The 22,872-nt window shown below is 33.4% G+C and overlaps 1 protein-coding gene across 9 annotated transcripts in view; it reads right to left on the bottom strand.

Annotated features, from left to right (window-relative positions):
* The window catches only part of CNOT6L (CCR4-NOT transcription complex subunit 6 like), a 141,559-nt gene that overhangs the window by 38,438 nt on the left and 80,249 nt on the right, over nucleotides 1-22,872 (bottom strand). For all 9 annotated transcript variants that reach the window (XM_057546388.1, XM_057546387.1, XM_057546389.1 and 6 more), the window contains one exon: nucleotides 8,953-9,042. In XM_057546388.1, coding sequence (XP_057402371.1) covers nucleotides 8,953-9,042 — 90 coding nt within the window. The remainder of the gene's footprint in view (nucleotides 1-8,952; nucleotides 9,043-22,872) is intronic.

Raw genomic sequence — 22,872 nt, 5'->3', positions numbered from 1 at the left:
ATTACTGAATTTTCTAACAGGGCTTTCATTTCCTAATTTTAACTCTTTCTCTCTTTCATAATGTCAATGCAAACCAAGAGGTTAGAGCTACATTATACAGAAAAAAAGAAGGCACTGGTTAAACATTAATTGCTCAGATATGATTGTCAATACTATGGAACTAAATGTTACCAAACTATAAGATGAAAGAAAATTACTAAGTTAAGATTTAACTTCCTCTTTTTCTTCTCCCTTTTAAACACATTTGCAGTTACAGAACAATTTGATTAGAGGTTGCAGATTTACCCTGGGAATTAGTGGATAAGAAATGTATTCCTTTAAAACAAAAACACTCCATCATCATCCAGCCACAGATATTCTGACCACAGTATCCAAGACCTTTAAAAAAGTTTCACTTTACTAATCATTTTGATGTTCTGAAGTCTACCTAAAGGATGCTTGTTTTAGCAGCCATGCTTTTCACAAAGTGAAATGAATGTTATTTTGCACAGTCCATATGAAGGTCATCATAAGATGGCAAACAAACCATCCAGCTGGTTCAACACATTGAATCCTGGAAAATAATCATGCCTGCTAGGAGAGCCACGCCAGAATCTTGGCAACTATCTCAAAAAATGGAAAGCTCATTATATAAATATAATGAAGAGTAAACAAGGAACTTTTTAGCTGCTGGGATCCTTATTAGCAAATAGTTAAAAATTCAGAAAGCACAAAAAATATCAAAATAAGACAAGTAAGGTGATGTCAACATTCTGACACTTCCCATATCTTAACTGATACAGCACAATATATCAGTGTAAGTAAAACGTATAATATTCCCCAACAACAACCAAAGAACAAAAACACAGGAAAAGATACTCTATCTCACCAGTAACCGGGAAACACTAAAAAATGAGATAGCATGTCTTTATCCAGATTGACAAAAAAAATTTTTAAGTTTACTAATATCCAGGGTTGGTGAAGGTGATAAGAAACAGATACTTGCACGTACAACTGGTGGGAATACAAACTGGTACAGCTATCTGGGAGGACAAACTGGCATCATCTTTTAAAATTTAAAACATTCATGTCCCTGTGACCCAGCAATTCTATTTCTTGGGATCAGCCCTATCTGCTTAAAGCAGCATTCAAATATATATTCATTATGCCACCGTTTATAATAGCAAAAGCAATGGTAAATGGTTATTATCCATTTCACAGAAGTCTATGCTACAGTTTAAAAGAGAAAAGATATATGTGTGCTAAAGTGGAAAGGTATATAAGAAATACTGTTGAGTGAGAAAAAAAGTAGAAAAATATATAAGATACATTTTAATTAAATAATAAGATACATTATAACAATAGGATAGATTTTATTAGAAAAAAGTTTAAAACACACATGCAAAGTAATACCATAAAATTTCTACTGGTATAATTTTTATATGTAATGTCTATAGACATGTCTACAAGGATACACACCCAACTTACAAGTGTGTTTACTTACACGGAGGGGAGTGGAATTAAAGGTAGTGGTCAAAGGAAAATCTAGTCTTAACCGGAATTTAAGTATTTCTTCCAAGGAGAATAATATATTCATGTGTGGCACATACTTAAAATTGACTTTTTTCAAAGATAAAATTGCATAGCCAATGATACGACAAAGGAGAGGAATACAGAGTTATATGGGCCAACTATCAAATCAGATAAAGACTGTTTAATAGATAAATCTATATGGTCCTAGACACAGCATCAGGATTTGGATCAAAATTGAAGATAAGTCTATTCTCATTATGAAGAGAATACGTCTTTCAGCATCATACCTATAATGTGATAAAACAATTCTCCAATTTTTATCTCCCACACATGCCACACTAAGTGCGAGACAGCCCTGAAGCCACCAGGAATAGACCCAGGGTGGCGAGGCATGCAAGGAAAGTTCTGATTTCCCACACCTCCCAGTGGCTGGCAGCACTGGGCCTGGTCTCCCCACAGAGAGGGTGCCAGCTGAGCCTGGGAGGAACAACAGAACCTACAGGCTAAACCTAAATTGGCTGCCTGCTACTGAGGTTTTTTTTTTTTTTTTTTAATATATTTATTAATTTTCTACAGTTGTCATAATCCATGATTTCTAGATGTTTTTTTTAATTTACCATCTTAATCTTATTTATTTATTTATTTATTTATTTATTTATTTATGGCTGTGTTGGGTCTTCGTTTCTGTGCGAGGGCTTTCTCTAGTTGCGGCAAGCGGGGGCCACTCTTCATCGCGGTGCGCGGGCCTCTCACTATCGCGGCCTCTCTTGTTGCGGAGCACAGGCTCCAGACGCGCAGGCTCAGTAGTTGTGGCTCATGGGCCCTGTTGCTCCGCGGCATGTGGGATCCTCCCAGACCAGGGCTCCAACCCGCGTCCCCTGCATTGGCAGGCAGATTCTCAACCACTGCACCACCAGGGAAGCCCTACTGAGGTTTTTAAAAGGTCATGAATCTCCTAACAGAATATTCAAAATATCTAGGGCACAACTGAAAATCACTGGTCATACCAAAGACCAGGAAAATCACAACTTAAGTGAGAAAAGACTACCAACAGACAACAACACAGAGATGATTCAGATGTTGAAATTATCTGACAGAAATTTTACAGCAGCCATCATAGAGCTGCTACAAAAAGTAATTACAAATTCTCTTGAAAACAGAAAAAAATAGAAAACCCAAGCAAAGAAGTGGAAGGGCACAATAATAACGATAACCAAAGATAAAATGATTGGATTTGAGAACAAATCAAGAGAATTTACTCAATAGGAACAATAAAAAGAAAACTGAAAAAAAAAATGAACAGAGCTTGAGGAACCTGTGGGACTATAACAGAAGATCTAAGATTCGTATCATCAGAGTTCAGAAAGAGAATGTAGACTTAAAAGTATTCTAAGAGATAATGAGTAAAAATTCTCAAATTTAATAAACAACATAAATCTACAAGTTTAAGAAGATGTGCAAACTTCAAACAGAATAAACCCAAAGTAACCCACACCAAACCACGTCATAATGAAACTGCTAAAAATTAAAGACAAAAATCCCAAAAACCTCAGAGAAATGACACATTACCTAAAGGGGAACAATAAGTCTCTTTTCTAAAACCATGGTGCCAGAGGAAGTGATAAAGTGCTAAAAGAATAGAACTGTCAACCTCAAATTCTGTGTCCAGCAGAACTTTCCTTCCTAAATCAAGGAAAAATAAAGATGTTATCAAAGGAAAACTACAAGACTTTGTTGCTAGCAGACCAGCCCTTAAAGAATGACTAGAGGAAGCTCTCTAAACAGAAAGAACATAACAGAAGAAACGGAACATCAAAATGGAAGGAACAGAGAATGACTAATATTAAGGATAAATATAACAGATTAACCTTCTCCGCATAAGCTTCTTAAATCGTATCTGACGGCTGAAGCAAAATTTGTAATGCCTGTGTGGTACTTAGTACAGGTAGAGGAAATACTAGGGACAATAATATTTTAAAAGTGGGGAGGGTGAAGGGACACAAATGGAAGTAGGGCAACAATAATTCACTTAAAGTGATAAGACACCATTATCAATAGACTGTGCTATGTATGTAATTGTGATATCTAAAGTAACGACTAAGAAAACTATATAAGACAATATACTCTAAAATAGCATAAATAAAACAAGATGGAATCTTAAAAAAATGTTTAAGTAACCCACAAGAAACCAAGAAAAGATAAATGAAGGAGAAACAAAGGAAACAAACAGAATACAAGTATCAAAATGGCTGATTCAAGTTCTACATATCAATAATTATTTTATATGTACATGGTCTAATAAATACACAAATTAAATGAGTGGAATCTTGGCAGAGTAGATAAAAATCATGACATAAAAGTCAACTGTACACTAATACAAGAAATTCACTTCACATACACATAGTGAAGCTGAATCTAAGAGTATGTAAACATTAAACAAACCAAAAAGAAGCAGAGTGGTTATGTTCACATCAGATAAAGTAGACTTAAGAGCAAAAAAGATACTAGGAACAAGGGAGGTTATTACACAATGATAAAAAGATGAATTCATCAAGAAGATGTAGCAATCCTAAATATGTATACATCAAACAACACCACTTCAAAATACATGAAGCAAAGACTGACAAAGCTGAAAGGAGAAACAGACAAATCCACAACTATGGTTGGCAATTTCAGCACTATAACATCTGGTAAGACTACTAGATAGAAAGTTACAAAAAATATAGAGGAATTAAATACCACCAGCAACCGGCATGATCTAATTTGCATGTGTAGAATACTCCACCCAACAAGCCACAAAATATATACTTTTTTCAAGCACTCATGGAACATTCACCAAGACAGACAATAAAACAAACCTCAAGAAATTTAAAAGAATTGAAATAATACAGAATGTTTCCCAACTGGTCCCAAACTGGAATCAAACAAAAAGTTAGTAACAGACAACAGGAAATTAAGTAACATATTTCTAAATAATCCATGAGTCAAAGATGAAGACTCAGAGGAAATTTTTTTTAGAATACACTGGACAGAATGAAAATGAAAATGAAAATACAACATATCAAAATGTATGGAATGCAGCTAAAGTAGTTCTGAGAGGGAAATTATAGTGTATAGTGCTACATCCTTACATTGAAAATGAGGAAAGATTTCAAATCGACAATCTAAATTGTTACTTCAAACAAGAAAAAGAACAAAATAAACCCGAAGTAAGAAGACCGAAGAAACTACTAAGATATAGGGATACAGAAAGGTTTAACATAGAAAAAACAGAAAAAGATATACAGTGCAAATTCTAACCAAAATAGAACTCATGCAGCTGTATTTTTTTCATGTAGCTATATTAATATGAAAGTAATAAGAACAGCATAATGATAAAAGTTTCAAAATACCAGAAAGATGGAACACATGAAAATATATCCTCAATATATGTAATGAAAAGTTGTAAGAACTACAAGAAGAAATAAACAAATCTATAATCAAAGTGGGAGATTTTAACACAGCTCTATTAGTAATGAATAAAAACAAAGTAATCATTAAGTATATATAACACATTCAAATTAGCAAACTTTAATATACATAGGATGCTGTACCAAACAACTATAGAATGCACATTCTTTTTAAGTACATATTTAACATTTATAAAAAGTAATTAAGCATGAGCTGGCTAATATATAACATATTTTTAGAATTTAAATCAGAGTATGTTCTTTGACCACAGTGGAATTAAGCTAGGAATCAGTGACAAAGAAAACTAGAAAAACTCCCCTAAAAATAAAAAAATAAACTTCTAAATGACTCATCAGTCAAAGAAGAAATGAGAGCTTGGAGAAAATATGCTGAACTGAATGATAATGAAAATCATACAAATTAAAACTTGCAGGATACAGCTAAAAGTCATGTTTAGAGGGAGATTTATTAATGAATACATCAGAGAAAAAAAAGTCTAAAAGTGAAAGATTTAGGTGTTACAAGAAGTTAGAAAGAAAACAGCAAATGAAACCCAAAGAAAGCAGAAGGAAAAAATAAAGATAAGAAATTATTGATAGTGAAAAAAAAGTATGATAGAGATGACCAAAAAAGCTAAAAATTGGTTCTTTTCTTCAAAGAAAATATTGATAAATCCCTGGACAAGACTATTCATGAAGTAAATAGAGGCAACACAAACAACTAGTATCTGGAATGGAAAAGAGACATCACAATACATTAAAATGGACATTAAAACCTCATAAAAAGATATTCTGAACAACTGTATGCCAATAAATTTGAAAAATGAGATAAAATATTCAAATTAACAAAAAAAACTTGCAGAAACTGATAAAAAGAGAAATGGAAAATCAGACAAGTCTTATAGTTATTAAAGAAATTAAATCAGTAATTGAAACTGCCTACAAAGGAACCCCAGGCTCAGATGTATTCTACCCAATATTTAAGAAAGAAAGAATACCAATCTTAAATAAACTCTTCTAAATAACAGAAAATGAGGAAATAATCCCCCAAAACTTTAATGAGGCCAACATAACCTTTATATCAAAACTTGACAAGAAAAATTACTGGCCAGTCTCACTCAAATACACATGCAAAAAATCCTAAGTAAAATATGAGCAAACAGAAACAGGGATATATAAAAAGAATAATAAAATATTACAAGTTACTTGGGCTTATTCCAGGAATACAAAGGTGGTAATACAAAAAACCATCAATGCAATTACCAAATTAACAGAATAAAGGACAAAAATTTTATACTCATCTTAATAGAAAAAAAGCATTTGATAAAACTCAACATTTATTCATATTAAAAAATAACAGACTCTCTTAGCAAACTAGGAATAGAAGAAAATCCTTAATCTGATTAAACTATCAATATAAAAACTACAGTGAACATCATACTTAATCATAAATTATTAAAAGCTAATAAATTATGAAATTAGACAATGATTCCCATTATCACCACTTTTAGTTAGCAGTTTACTGGTGGTCTTAGCAAGTGCAATAAAGAAAAAGAATAAAAGATATAAGAATTAGAAAAATAATATTAAAAGTAGAATTTACAGATGATATGATTGCATAAATTGACATTAAAATGCATTAGGATTAAAAAGAATTGAGCAAAGTGGTTGAATACATATTTAGCAAGTGTTCAGCAAGGTGGGAATACCAAGAAGTATACAAAACTCAACTGCACTCCACAAATCAGCAATATCCATTAAGATACTATTTATTTTCAAAAAGACTATAAAAGCATCAAAAAAGTCAACACCTAGAATAAATGTAATAAAAAATGCACAAGACCAATACACAGAAACCTAAAACTAAATAATGAGATAAATTAGAGAAGGCACAATAAATAAAAGAATATTCTATACTGTTAGATTAGAAAACCCAGTGTTGTAAACATGTCAATTCTTTCCAAAGCAATCTACAGTTGACCCTTGAACAATATGGGGGTTAGGGGCCCTGACTCCTGTACAGTCAAAAATTTGCATATAACCTTACAGTCAGCCCTTCATATCCACGGTTCCACACCACAGATTCAACCAAACGTGGATCCTATAGTACTGTTCATTGAAAAATAAAATGTGCATATAAGTGGACCCGTGCAGTTCAAACCTGTGTTGTTCAAGAGTCAACTGTATCCCCAATCAAAATCCCTACACTTGCGGGAGGGAAGAAATTTGAAAAGCTGTTTCTAGCAATTTTAATGAAAATACAAGGCAAAAGAAGCATGGGGCCAAAACTAGCCAAGACTTTATAATCAAATCAAGAGGGAAGACTTACTCTGCTGTATCTCAAAACATTTTATAAAACTGCCATAATTAACAACAACGTTATACTGCCATAAAGACTAGTGGAAGAGAACAAAAAATAGAGAATCTAGAAATACCATACAAACATTGATGATTCATGACAAAGATGGCACAAAAAAACAGTAATGAAAGGACAGTCTTTTCAATAAATGGCTAAGGGTTAATTTAATACACACATGGAAAAACTGACTCCTGTGTTACACAAACATCAATTCTGGGAAGACTATAGCTCTAAGTGTTGCAAGTAAAAAATGGAGTTTTTCGATACTAACATAGGAGAATACATTCATGAGCTTGAGGTAGAGAAAAATTCTTAAAGAGAACACAAAAGCAGTACCACACTAGAAAGATCAATAAAGCAGAGTATGTTAAATTTTTTCTATTCATCAAGAGACAAATTAAGAGAGTGAAAAAGCAACAAGAGCACCAGAAAAGGTATTTGCAACATATGTATCAACAAACAGCTTATATCTAAAACACGTGAAAAACTCCTTAAAAATTACACACACACACCACACATGCCATATGGCTGGGTCAACAGACTATATCCATAGAGACAAGAGATACTTAATTTTTAAACAACAAGGAAATAACATACACATGCTTTGTATACAACTTAACAGCCACATATTCTTAATTTCTTACTAAAAGGACTTCTCTAATAAGTTTGTTATCTCTCTCTCATCAATCAACCAAAAAACTTTTAAATAACATTAATTTGACTTCACCTTATTGTAAATCTTACGATTTTTTTAAAATTTTGTATGTAGGTGGGTGTCTTCTATGATACAATTAAAAAGAGAACAGCCAAAATATGGTGATGATGGCCTCTATGCTGGGATCTAGATTTCTCTAGCTCTGTTTCAAGATTCTGTGTTTTAGAAAGGCATTATTCCAAGAAAAATATCTGAATTTAGTAGCATCTCCATTCTTTTAAATGTATTTTGAGTGTTTAAACAAACAAAAAAGTTTTAAGTCAAATACTTAATAGCTTTCTTACATTAAAAATTTTTCATTTAGAATATCACTATTTTGATCAGATAAATCTGGTGTTCTTAATTAAAATCTTGCTTTCAAAATTTCCACAGATGTGTAGTGAATCAAACAAGTCATTTCATTCATGAAAAATGTGCACAATGTGTGGGTGCCAAACATTCTGCATCAAATTCAAACAATTGATAACTATGTATCTTTGTGATTAAGAGCAAGACAATCTTGAGTTCACAGCTCTGGCGTTAATCAGCTGTGTACTTAGGTAATACTTTATTCTCTGAATCTCAGAATTTGCATCTGTATAATGCCAGTAAAAATTCCTACCTCCTATGTTCCTAAAAAGATTCAACAAGATAATGTAACTAATGATCCTAACATAAAGCACTCAGTATGTGAAAAGAAGAATGTCCCACTACCATGGAATATACTAACGCCAGAAACTTCAATCCTATAAGCAGTTATAAAAAAATGGTCAGATGCCTACAATAAAAAATTTTAAAAATAATAATAACAACAACAAATAATAATAATAATAATAACAACAACTAAAAAATAAATGGTCAGAAGCTCTTAAGCAACATGTGATCTATTAGCTAACGGTAATATCTGTAGAGTTTACTGCTTTGTCATTAATATTTACCTGCAAGATTGTCAAGCATGAAGTTCAGTAGCTTTCGGGTTCCATCTGGGTCCTGGTATAAATTGAGAATATCCTGTGATAAAGGATTGCCTAAAGACAAAGAGAAAAATAAAATCTGTAAGAGTTACGATTGGAAGACAAAACAAATGTACACTATAAAACAAAATACTAATTTTCTAAAGTGAAGTTTACTGTACTTAATCTGTTACATAAATTTAAAGAAATCATAGAATTAAATACTCTTTGTTGATAAAGTCATAAAGAAAAACTTCAAAAGAATTCTTTCTTTCCAGATTTCAGTTTATACTGTATACCTATAATTTGGGTGTGTCAAAATCACATATATACATACATACATACATACACACACACACACATACACATATTAATCTTGGTCAGTTCTGAAGTAATATCAAAACTTGGCACCCTTAAGTAACCCATAGGTTCTACATTTATCTTTGAAGATAATACTCTAACTGAAAGAAAAACAGCCTTGTATGAGAAAGAACGAGTGATATCATAAAAAAGGAGGGTCTTCCTAGTTAGAATATTTATACTACACATGGAGAAAAGGAAGTTATTTCAAGTGAAAAGAAAACCTATCATTACCAAGATGAGTTAATGAAATGTAGAGGGAAATAAGAATTTTTTTTATGACAGTGATCAGGGGTTATCTGAATACTGAGAGTACAGATATATCAAATTTCAAAAAACTAACTACTGTTAACAGTCTATATATTCTTTTAAGAAATAAAGGCGGTATTTATTAAGACAAGCATGCAAAAATAGTCTAGCAAACAGATTTGAAAAAATAAAAATTGTAGAACTTTCAGAAATGAAGTTTCTAACTATTAAAACAAAATCTTCAATATAACACACACCAATCAGAATAGCTAAAATTAAAACGCAATGACCAACGAAGTGGTTAGAAAGAATGTGAAGTACCTGGAACTCTCAGAAGTTGCTGGTGAAAGTGTAAAATAGTACAACTATGGTGAAAATCTGGTTAGCAGCTTCCAACTGACTTGAAAGTGGGAAAAAGAAGCTTCCTGGGTTGATGGAAATGTTCTACATCTTGAGTTAGGCAGTTACGTTTGTCAAAATTAGTCAGGCAGCATACTTAAGTATTTGGGTATTTTACTGTATGTAATTATAACTCAGTAAAGTACTAGGGGAAAAAACCATGAGTGAGTTAGGCAGTAGATGACATACAACTGAAAATAAAATAAGTGAACAGGAAAACCATATTCAAAGAAATTACCCAGAATGCATCACTGAGCATCAAGAAAATGTAAAATATGAGACAATAAAAATATGGGAGTTAGAACAAGAAATCTTAATATACGTTGAACTGGAACTCTAGAAAGAGAGAACAGTAATTTGGTTTCTGGTCCGACATGTAAAGAGACTGGAAGTTGTCACTCTCACCTCCACAACTGAGGTCACAGGGCAAACTGCTGTCCTGAACACAAGCAGGGCCCTATACTTTGCTGCATTTTACTCCCCGGGGTCCTACTGGGTTCTCACTATAAAGACTGGAGAAAAACCCCCTTGTGCTTCTGTTAGGGGAGAGGGAAAGTAATGTTCTCCTTAACCAATTCTGCCCACAAGGGAAACCATTTTAACAGAGTATAACCAAGTGGGGTTTTACCAAAGCCTAACCAACCCAATATTTCTCTTATCCCACTCCAGCCCCCTCTAGCGTGTGGGGAGGGAGGATACCCAACTCAGACTCACCAAAAGACTGAGACCTAATCATAGGACTAGAGGACTCTTCTTCTCCTTCACACTTTATCACATCAACAGAGCTCCTATGTAACAGAGGGTTAGAGCTCAAGAACTGCAAGCCTCAGACCCTAGTTAAAGAGTCTCTGGGAAAACCCAAGGATAACAGAAGCGACAAAAACAAGGACATGAGAGGAAATTTTAGATTCTGACACACAGATGGAATAAATAGTAAACACATTCTAACTCCTAGCCAGAAGGAGATTAGAGAAAGAGGAGAAATGAGAGAGGCAATATTCAAAAAGAAAAAGGCTGCAAACTTTCAAAAGCTAAATTTTTAAAAATTGAATAAACTGATACAAGAAGCACAATATATACAAAGAAGTTTACGAAAACTTTCATTTTACGTTGTACTGCAAACTAGAGAATGCCAATGGCAAATACAAGACTTTAAAACCAGATAGGGAAAAAGGATCAATTACTTCTAAAGAAAAAAATATGAGAATGCCAACAAAATTCATTAACAACAACAGAATACAGTACAGTAACAGTAACAATACAGTAGAATAATATCTCTAAAGAGTTGCAAGATGGTATTTGAGACTTTAATACTCCTCTACCAGTCACCAATATAAAAAGTAGACAGAAAATCAATAAAGATGAAGAAGACCCTAACAACACTGTCAAACAACTAACTGATATCTATATAATACTCTATTCAAACACAAGAAGATATACATTCTTTTCGAGTACACATGAATATTCACCAAGAGAGACCATACTTTGGGCCAGGAAACAAACTATAACATATTTAAATGAAATGAAATCACACAAAGCATACTATCCGACCATAACAAAACTAGAAATCGACAACAGACAGACATCTGGAAAATCCCCAAGTACTTTGATACAACTAAATCAGTGTTTAGAGGAAAATTTATAGCATCACATGCTTATATTAGAAAAGAAAAATCTAAAATCAGTGACCTAACCTCCATATTAAGAATCTAAAAAAAGAAGAGCAAATACACCCCCAAAGAAACCAAAAGGAAGGAACTAATAAAGAGCCAAAATCTATAAAATCTAAGATAGGAAAACAACAGATTCCTACTGAACCCAAAATATGGTACTTTGAAAGAGGCAATAAAATTGACAAACCTCTCTTTGACCAGGACAAAAAGACACAAACTATAAACATCAAGAATGAAAGACGGGGGCTTCCCTGGTGGCGCAGTGGTTGAGAATCTGCCTGCTAATGCAGGAGACACGGGTTCGAGCCCTGGTCTGGGAAGATCCCACATGCCACGGAGCAGCTGGGCCCGTGAGCCACAGCTGCTGAGCCTGCGCGTCTGGAGCCTGTGCCCCGCAACGGGAGGGGCCGCGATAGTGAAAGGCCCGCGCACCGCGATGAAGAGCGGTCCCCGCACCGCGATGAAGAGTGGCCCCCACTTGCCGCAACTAGTGAAAGCCCTCGCACGAACCGAAGACCCAGCACAGCCAAAAATAAATAAATAAATAAATAAATAAAATTAAAAAAAAAAAAAAAAAAAAAAGAATGAAAGACGGAACAGCCCTTGAGACATTAAAAGGATAGAGAATATTAAAAACTATTCATGTGCATAAATTCAACAACTTAGAAGAAATGAATAAGTTCCTTCTAAGACAGAAACTACCACACCTCAAAAAGAAATGGATAGAGAACAGCAAAAACGGCAGAGAAGAACTCCAAAATTTTGCCCCTCCACAAAAGCAGTATCAAAAACCAAAAAAGCTAGCAAAAATTGCAGACTCAACTATTTCAGAACTCTGGAAATTAACTAAATGATTACGGCAACCCAGGGGGTCAAGAAAAAAGGACAGTGATTTGTGGAGTTTTAAACCTTCTCCTGGTCCCTCATTGCCAGGGCAGCTTGGCAGCCACTTTGGAGCAACTAAAACTGAGCTGGAGCACTCTCAAAGCCTCATTCCCAAACACTAGTCATTATCTGACCTGTGTGGTGGTTCCTCTACTCTTGCATAGTGTTATAAGACTTCTTCCTGGAGGAGAAGGAGGAAACTATTACTGGTAAATGTTTTAAATTTGTAGGTGTCCAAGGTCATGGAAACAGTTGGGGCAAACAACAGACTAACCAAAAAGCTTAAAAGGAAAAACTTGGGAATGAGATGTCAGTACGTGCTCCAAAAAGCTCTGACATACTCCTGGGACTCTAGAAGGTCATATGGACATGGAGGCCTACGCACATGCTCAGGAAAGACCTAAAAATAGCCTAAGCTCTCACCTCTGTCTGACCTTGAGGCTTTGCAATGAAGGAAGTGAAGGACAAGGCAGAGTTATAAACTTCTTGGCTGAGTAATGAAGGTGAGCCCCAAAACACACACCGAGCCACCTGGCCAGGAGTGGGAGACTTACTGGTTACAGGCAGTTAAGGAAATCTCTGTCCAATCATTAGCTGACCATAAACTGAATAAAAAGACTTCAATGGCCACACATGACAAAGCATACAAAATTTACAGAATTAGTTCTGAAAAGTCACTAAAGCAACAAACAACAAATAAAACAAGCAGCAGCAACAGACAACCCTGGGAAAGGGAGAGAGTCTAATTCCAAAGTTGCTGCATTATTTTAAATGTCCAGTTCTTAACAAAAAAAACCTATGAAACATACAAAGAAACAAGAGAGTATGTCCCATACTAAGGGAGAAGAGCCATCAATGAAAACTGTCCCTAAGAAAAATAAAAATTGTACCCAAGGACTTAACAGAAAACACTTTGAAAATCCACTATTTTAATATGCTTAAAGAGCTGAAGAAAACCATGTCTAAAGAATTAAAATGAAGTATGAGAATGATATCTCACCAAACAGAGAATATCAAAAAAGAAACAGAAATTATAAAAAGGAACCAAATAGAAATTATAAAACAAAACAAAACAAAATCACTAGAAGGGCTCAAGAGCAGTATTGAACAGGTAGAAGAAAAGATCTGTGACCTGAAGAGAGGTTAGTTGAAGTTACACAGTCTGAAGAAAAGAAAAAAGAATGAAGAAAAATTAACAGAGCTCAGAGATCTATCAGATAACAAGTGTACCAACATATGCAAAATGGGAGTCCCAGAAGAGGAGGAGAAAAAAGAACAGGAAAAAAATGTAAAGAAAAAATGGTCAAAAGATCCCAAATTTAAAGAAAAGCATTAATAGAAGAAGCTCAATAAACTCCAAGTAAAATAAAATGTAAGTGAGATCTACTCCTGGACAAATTATAATAAAACTGTGCAAAGTCAAAGACAGAAAGAGAATCTTGAAAGCTCTAAGACAGAAGTGACACATGGTATACAGATCCTCAAAATAAGATTAACAGCTGGTTTCTCATCAGAAACCATGGAGGCCAAAAGGCAGTAGAATAACATATTCAAAGTACTGAAAGGGGAAAAAAAAAACCCCCCAAAAAAACTATCAACCAGGAATTCTATATCCAGCAAAAATATCCTTCAAAAATAAAGGGGATAGTAAGACATTCCCAAATAAACAGAGTTTCTCACTAGCAGACCAACCCTACAGGAAATACTAAAGAGATTCCTCTAACTGAAATGAAAGGACACAGGACAGTAACTTGAATCCATATGAAAAATCAAGAGTACCAGTAAAGGTACTCTACATAGCACATATAAAAGACAGTATAAATGTAATTTTTGTTTTTAATTTTTTTTCCTGATATGAGATAACTGCATACAGCAATAATTTTATATCTATGTCAATGGGCACACAATGTAAAAAGATGATATTTGTAATGATAACAGCATAAAAGAGAAGTGAATGGAGTTACAGGTGCAAAGTTCTTTTATATTATTGAAACTAAATTGCCATTGATCCAAATTAGATTGCTGTAAACTAAGATGTTAATTGTAATCCTCAGGGTAACCACTAAGAAAATAACTCAAAGTAACACAGTAAAAGAAACAAGGGAATTAAACTGTACACTGGAAAATATCCATTTAGCACAAGAGAAGGCATTAATTGAGGAACAGTGGAACAAAAAGGACATAACACATACAGAAAACAAACAGCAAAATGACTGACATGAATCCTACTTTATCAGCAAATACATTAAATGTACGTGGATTAAACTCTGATTAAAAAGCAGAGATTAGCAGAATGAATAATTAAACATGATTCATTATATGTTATCCAGAAGAGAGACACTATAGATCAAAGACATAAATAGAAAGTAAAAGCACAGAAAAAGGTATGACATGCAAACAGTAACCAAAAGAGAGCTGAAGTAGCTACACTAAGACAGGGATAACCTCAAAGTCTTGTATCAATGAAAGAAACTGAATTAGTAGTTAAAAACTTTTCAACAAAGAAAATTTCAGGCCCATATAGTTTTACTGGAAAATACTACCAATAGTATAAGAAAGAAATAATACAAATGGAAATGCTTCAAGAAAATAGAAGCGTTAGTAACAGTTTCCAACTCATTTTACGAAGTCAGTAGTATCCTTATCAAGCTAGACAAAAACATTGTAAAAAAAAAAAAAACTACAGAATGCCTTACAATCATAAATGTATAAATCCTCAACAAAATACCAGCAAATCAAATCCAGTAATATATTAAAAACAAAATACATTATGGCTAAGTGGTATTTAAAATGGGAATAGAAGGTGAGTTCTACCTCTTGATAGAAGTCTGATTATTATTGAAAAACCACCAATGTAATTCAGCATATAAACAAAGTAAAGAAGAAAAGTTATGATCATTTCAACAGTTGCAGAGAAAGTATCTGACCAAATTCAACTTGCATCAATGACAAAAATCCTCAGCAAAAGTGAAGAAATAGAAGGAAAATTTATTTAACCTGAAAAAGCATCTACCAAAAAACTTGCAGTTGATATAATTCATGGTGAAAGACTGAACGCCTTCTCTCTAAAGTTAAGAACAGGGCAAGGACATGCACTGTCATCACTTCTATTTAATATTGTCCTTGCCAGTGTGATAAGGCAAAAAATAAGGAAAGGAAGAAATGAAAAGGTCTCTATTCACAGATTAAAAGGTTGTAAAAGTTCCTAGAAGTAATAAGTTTACTAATGTTGTAAGGGATAAGGTCAATATACTTTTAAATGAATTGTGTTTTAATTCTATAAAATATCAATGGGTAACTGGAACTTTTAAAAGTAGTATCATTTACAATAGAATCGAATATCAAATAAGTAGCAAATCCAATAACAATATATAAATCTAGCAAAATATTCGCAAGATCTGCATGCTGAAAACTACAAAACATCAAAAAAATAAAGAAGACCTGCGTAAATAGAGAGGTACACTGTATTCATAGATTGGAAGACTCAGTATTAAGTCTCAAGATTAACATACTGATTCTAACTCCAAACTGATCTACATATTCAATACAATTCAAATAAAAATTCTAGCAGGGTATTTTGCAAAAATCATAATCTGATTCTAAAACTTATACGGAAATGCAAAGCATTTAGAGGTGTCAACGCAATTTTGAAAATAACTACAGAGTTGGAGAACACATACTATATAATCTCAGGGCTTACCACAAAGCTGCAGCAATCAAACATTTTGGTATTGGCATAGATCAGTGGACAGATTATATATCTAGCGGTAGACCCACCCACATAAATTTGGGTCTAATGAATTTTGACAAAGTTACAAGAAAATCCACATGGAAAGCATAATCTTTTCAACAAATAGTGCTGTAATGACTGGATGTACATATGCAAAAGAACAAACTTTGCACCATACTTACAAAAATTAACTTAAAACAGACCCCAGACCTATATGAAAAACCTAATTATAAAATTTCTAGAAGAAAACCTTCATGTACTTGGGTGAGGTAAATACATCTTAGATGTACTTGGGTGAGGTAAATACATCTTTGGTGTATTTGGTAAATACACCAAAGACATAATCCATAGATGAAAACAAGTGATAAATGGGACCGCATCGAAATGGAAAATTGCTCTTTAAAAGGCCCTGTAAAGAAAATAAACATACAAGCCACAGATTGGGAGAAAATATCTGCAAAACATACTTTAAAAAGGACTTGAATCCAAAACATATAATAAACTCTCAAAATCTCAGTAATTAGAAAAAAAGCAACTCAATAATAAAACTAGGCAAAATATGTGAATAAACACTTCCTTCACCAATGAAGACATACAGATGGCAAATAAACACATGAAAAGTATAATTACTCATTAGAGAAATGACAAGCTAAACCACAATGAGATATTACATCCTACTAGAATGAAAAATTTACAAAAAAATTGATAATACCAAGAAGTACTGACAAGGATGCACAGCCAACTAAAACTCACTCATATTTTTGGCAGGAATACAAAATGATAAATCCACTATGTTGGATTATCACACAAACAGTCTGGCAGTTTCTTATGAAGTTCAACATACACTTACCATACCACCTGGCAGTTCCAGTCCTAGGTATTTACCCAAGTAAAATAAAACTTACTTCACACAGAAATCTATACAAATGTTTACAGTGCCTTTATTCCTAATCACTCATAACTGGAAACAACCCAAATGTCCTTCAACTTGTGAACAGATAAAAATCGGTGGTATATCCACACAATTGGATACTACTCAGCAACAGAAATGAGCTACTGAAATACACAACAAGATGGATGAACCTCAAATACATTATGTTAAATGAAAGAATCCAGACTCAAAAGGCTACATACTATGTTTCCATATATGACATTCTGGAAAAGTAGTTGCCAAGGGCTAAGAGTGGCATAAGGTATTGACTTCAATGAACACAAATGAATTTTGGAGGGTGATAGAACAGTTCTATTTCTCAATTGTAGTGGTGGTTATGCAACTGCATACATCTGTCAACATTCACCAAATGTGAATGTCTGTCAACAAAGAGGTCAATTTTACTACATACATATATTTCAGTAAACAAGTTGCTAAAAATTTAATTTTTCAAAAATATATTCAAGGTATAATTTCAAGAGTGACCACTGAGAGTCCAGAAATAGAATGTACAAATCCCACACCAACAGAAGTATATAGATCAAGAAACAAACAAGGGGGAAAAAAATCTGTTTTTAGAAAGGCAAAAAGAAAACAAAAAATCACACAAAGAATGGAATCAAAAAGTAGGATGGCAACCAGACAAAAATATCAATAATTGCAATAGAGGTAAGGCAATTGGTCTGAACCCACACATTAAAATAGTCAGACTGGATTAAAAACAAAGACCAGTTGTATACTTTTTGTAAGAGACACACCTAAGCATAAGTACACAGAAAGGTTGAAAGTAAACAAAGGAGAAAAGATGTATTATACAAACATTAACCAAAAGAAAACTTGCATAGCTATAATATGAGACAAAAAAGACTGTAAGATGAAAGCCCTAATAGGAGGCTCATGACCTAATATCAGGTTCAATTTACCAGAAGGTATAGCAATATATAGGCATAGTTGGTATACTTAATAAAATAAACTCAAAGGCTATAAGCAAAAGCTGACTGAAGTACATGGGGAAATGAACAAATTCAGCATTTAAATGGAAATTTTAGCATATATACCTTAATTATTAAAAGAGCAAACAGTCAAAAATTTATAAAGATACAGCAAATATGAGGAACACAGCTAACAAATTTGATCTAATGGAGAAACATATAGATCTGTACCTAACAATTAGAGAAACAATACTCTTTTCAGATGCAGTAAAACATTTATAAAAATTGATCACATACTAGCCCATAAAGCAGGAATCAACAAATGTAAAAGAACTGGTTCATACAGGTTACCCTAACTGCCTATAATGCAATTAAGTTTAAAGTTAACAATAAAGAAAGGTAAATTTAAAATCACATGTGCATGGAAATTTTAAATAACTGATGAGTCAAAGAAGATATGATAACCTATATTAATAATACTTAGGCAAAAATGATGAGAATATTTCATATCAAAATCATGGGATGCCAAATAAATTTATAGTCTTGCCAAAAAAATTTATCGTCTTAACTGCTTATATTTATTTGAAAATAAGGAAATCTAAATATGACTAAGCCATATATCCAACTTAAAAAGAGAAAAAAGGAAAAAAACTATAATAAATCCAAATAAAACAGAATAAAGAAAAACAGAAACAAACCAGTTTTTAAAAAATAAAAGCCAATATTGACTCACTGAAAAGAACGTAACCAACAAATCCCTGGGGAGACTAAATCAGAAAAAAAGATAGAAAGCACAAATAATCTTACTAATGAAGAAGGGGGTAATATAAACAAAAGAGTCTAAAAATATATCAAGAGAATATTATGAACATTTTTATGCAAATTTGAAAACTTTAAAAAGTTGAAAAATTCCAATATTACAGATACAGTCCAAAAAAACTGACTCGTCAGCAGTTAGAAGACTCAATGATTCTTATAACTACAAATACACTGAGGTGATAGTTCCACCAGGCAATGGTAGTTTTATAGTCTTGTTCCACCAAAATTTCAAGGAACAGATTAATTCAATATTATACAAACTCTTTGAGAAAATTGAGTAAGAACAGTAAGAACACATGTCTATCTTATTCATGAACATACATGAAAAATTCCTTTAAAAAGTTAATGTGAAAGGCAGTCCGTCAGGGTCCCTGTGCTTCCCCCCTTCGTTCTTTGTGAGTGCAACAGATTCTGAAACTTATCTGTCTCTTGATACTGAGCAGTTTCTATAGCTAGTTAAAATAGGGAACTTAACAGGTAAAGGCAACCAGAGCAATACTTCCATATAACTCTTTGTACCCTTGGAGAAGCAGGACTAGTTGTTTTGTTTTGGTTTTTTTGCAGCTAGCTACAATATTTGCTGCTTGCTTGAAAACTGCTGCACCTTTGGACTTAGATTACTCAATTGCAATGCAAACTCTTTGTGTATACAGCATGTGTCTGGGTCCACCTTGTTGCTTGAGTGATAATGTTCTTTGTCTCTGACCCAAGAGTCTCATGTCTTCTACCATTATCCATGAAACAATAATTGGCTAACTTATTAGCTTGTAATAGGGTAAAATCTCAGAGCCTTAACAGTTCTTGACAAACACTATCAAAATAAATCCAGCAGTGTATAAAAGCACCAAGTTGGGTTTACCTCAGGAATGCAAGTGTGGTTTAAAGGGGCAGGTTGGGGGGATGCTTACATATAATTTACCACTTCAATATATGAAATGAGAAAATAATGTAATCATCTCAATAGATGAAGAAAAGCATTTAATAAAATTCAGCACCCGAATAAGGATTAGCAAAGTAGAAATAGAAGGAAACTTCTAGAATCTAAAAACTTTTTACCAAAAATATAGAGCAAATATTCTTAATGGAAAAATATTAGAAACATTTCCTTTAAAATTGGGATTAGAAGCATGCCCAGTATTAATGCAATATTGTATTAAACACGCCAGTACATTACAATAAGGAAAAGAAATTATAAGAATTTGAAAGGAACAAAGTCTTTATCAGCAGATGAAATCATTATCTGCATACAATACCTAAAGAATTTGTAGACAAACTTTTAGGAAGAATGAGAATTTAGCCAAGAAGGCTTACTGTAAGATCTTTTTTCTTTTTAATGGTAATTCGTATACCCCAACAGCAAACAGGCAGAAAAAGCAACTTAAAAAAGACATGGTTTCTAAGAGGAACAAAAAAACTTATAAAGTATCTAGAAACAAATCTACAGAAGATATGCTTGAACAGTGTGCAGAAAGTTATAAAATTTTATTCAAAGACATTAAATAAGATCTAAATAAATGGAGAGAATGCACAAATTCATGGATAGGAAGACTCAATATAATTAACATGTCAATTTTTCTTAAATTGATCCAGACATTCAATGCAGTTCCAAAGTCCGAACAGCATTTTTTGTGAAACTTAACAAGCTGTTTCTTATGTATGAGGAAGATTCAAGGCACCCAAACTGCCAAGACATTGCAAAAGTAAAATGTAAAGGGACTTCCCAAAAGAGATATCAAATCTTAATATAAAGCCATAGTAACAATTATGACAAGGTAGTAATCAGTGCAAGGTTAGACAAACTGACTACTGGGTACAGAGAATGGAGATCCCAAAACAGGCCTACTACACATTGCTGATATATGAGAGAGGTGACTTTGCTCACCTTTTCAGTGGGAAAAGGGAAAAACTAGTCACTAAATGATGTTGAGACAACTGGTTATTCACAAGGAAAAGACAAAATGAGATCCCTCCCAAAATTAGACCTCTCATACCATGTTAAAATATCAACTCCAAATGAATGAAAGAATTAACTATGAAAAGCAAAACTTTACAACAACTTTTAAGAGATAATATAGAAAAAGTATTTTTGACTGGGGTAGGGCAGGATTTCTTTAATAAAACATAAGATGCACTAGTCACAAAAGAAAAGACTTTTAAATTCAACTACAATAAAAAAAAATCAAATCTATTCATTGAACAATACCAACAAAGAAAACAGAAAGAAAAGCCAGAGTGGAAGAAGACATTTACAATACAGAACAGACAAAAGTTAAAAATTCCAAGTGAAAATAAGCAAAAGATATCAACAGCAATTTCAGAGAAGAAACGTGGCCAATACATATATGAAAAGATTCTCAGTTTTATTATCAATTAGGAAAATGTAAATTAAGAGTAGACTAGAAACTGTTTCACACTTAATAATTGGCAAAACTTTAAAAATCTGACAATACTAAGTAAGTGTTGGGAAGAAGACAGAAAAATGGCAACTGTATTACTTTGGGGAGTATATTTTAGTACAGCTACTTTGTAAAATATTATGGCATTACCTAATAAAGCTCAGAATGTATAAAGTTTCTTTCTATAACCCAACAATTCCATTCCTAGGAACTCTATCAGGAGACATGTACAAGAATGTTCATGGCTACATTGCTTATAATAGTCAAAAAAAGGTGGAAACAATCTAAATATCTATAGTAGAATGAATGAATTACAGCATATTCATATAACAGAATACAACACAGCAATGAAACAGATGAACTACAATTACACGCATGCATGAATGTATGAATCGTAAATACATAAAGTCAAATAAAACCAAGTCACAGAAAATTACATTCAGTAGGATTCCATTTATATAAAGGTTAAAACACCCTTAACAGATACATATATAAGCTCCGTATCTGGCACATAGTATGTGCTCATCAATACCTGTTGGATGACAGAAAGAAAACTAACAGAATTTAGGACTGTAATAACCTCTGGGAGACATGATGAAGATGTAATCAAGAAAAGGCACAAAGGAAACTTAAAAGATACAGGGGATCTACACCAAAAAGGTTTGATTGTGCCTATTTCCCAATAATCTCACCAACAGTTATTTTATCAAATTTTTGGAATTCATCCAATCTGATAGGTAAAAATTGAGTATAGCTTCAATTTGCATTGTTATTACTATATAAGGTTGATCAACTTTCTAATTTTAGAGCCATCTGTAAATCCTCTTATATGAATTATTAATATGCTCTCTAATAGACTATCTTTTATTTACTGATTTCCAGAAGCTCATTATATAATACAGAAGAAAGTACTTTGCCTCCTATATGACTGGCAATCGGATTTTTTTTTTTTTTTTAAACATTTTTTTTTTTCTACTTTATTTATTTATTTATTTATTTTTGGCTGTGTTGGGTCTTCGGTTCGTGCGAGGGCTTTCTCTAGTTGCGGCAAGCGGGGGCCACTCTTCATCGCGGTGCGGGGACCGCTCTTCATCGCGGTGCGCGGGCCTTTCACTATCGCGGCCCCTCCCATTGCGGGGCACAGGCTCCAGACGCGCAGGCTCAGTAGTTGTGGCTCACGGGCCCAGCTGCTCCGTGGCATGTGGGATCTTCCCAGACCAGGGCTCGAACCCGTGTCCCCTGCATTAGCAGGCAGATTCTCAACCACTGCGCCACCAGGGAAGCCCCTGGCAATCGGATTTTTAAATGCATTTTTTAAAAAGGTACTGAGAACGTTAGATAATGGGTGTGTAGTTATTTATTTTATTATTTTCTTTAAAATGTTACTCTTTGTATATTATGATATATTTCATGAATTAAAAAGTTTACATAGTAAAAGAATCTTCAACTGCCATGGTCCATTTTATTTTAAGGGAGATAGGTAATTCTTAGAAGGAAGCTAGAAATCTTCACAATTATTGACGTTCTAAAG

The sequence above is a fragment of the Balaenoptera acutorostrata genome, chromosome 5 (assembly GCF_949987535.1).
Source record: "Balaenoptera acutorostrata chromosome 5, mBalAcu1.1, whole genome shotgun sequence".
Taxonomy (NCBI): Eukaryota; Metazoa; Chordata; class Mammalia; order Artiodactyla; family Balaenopteridae; genus Balaenoptera; species Balaenoptera acutorostrata.
This window is presented reverse-complemented; position numbering and strand designations above follow the sequence as displayed.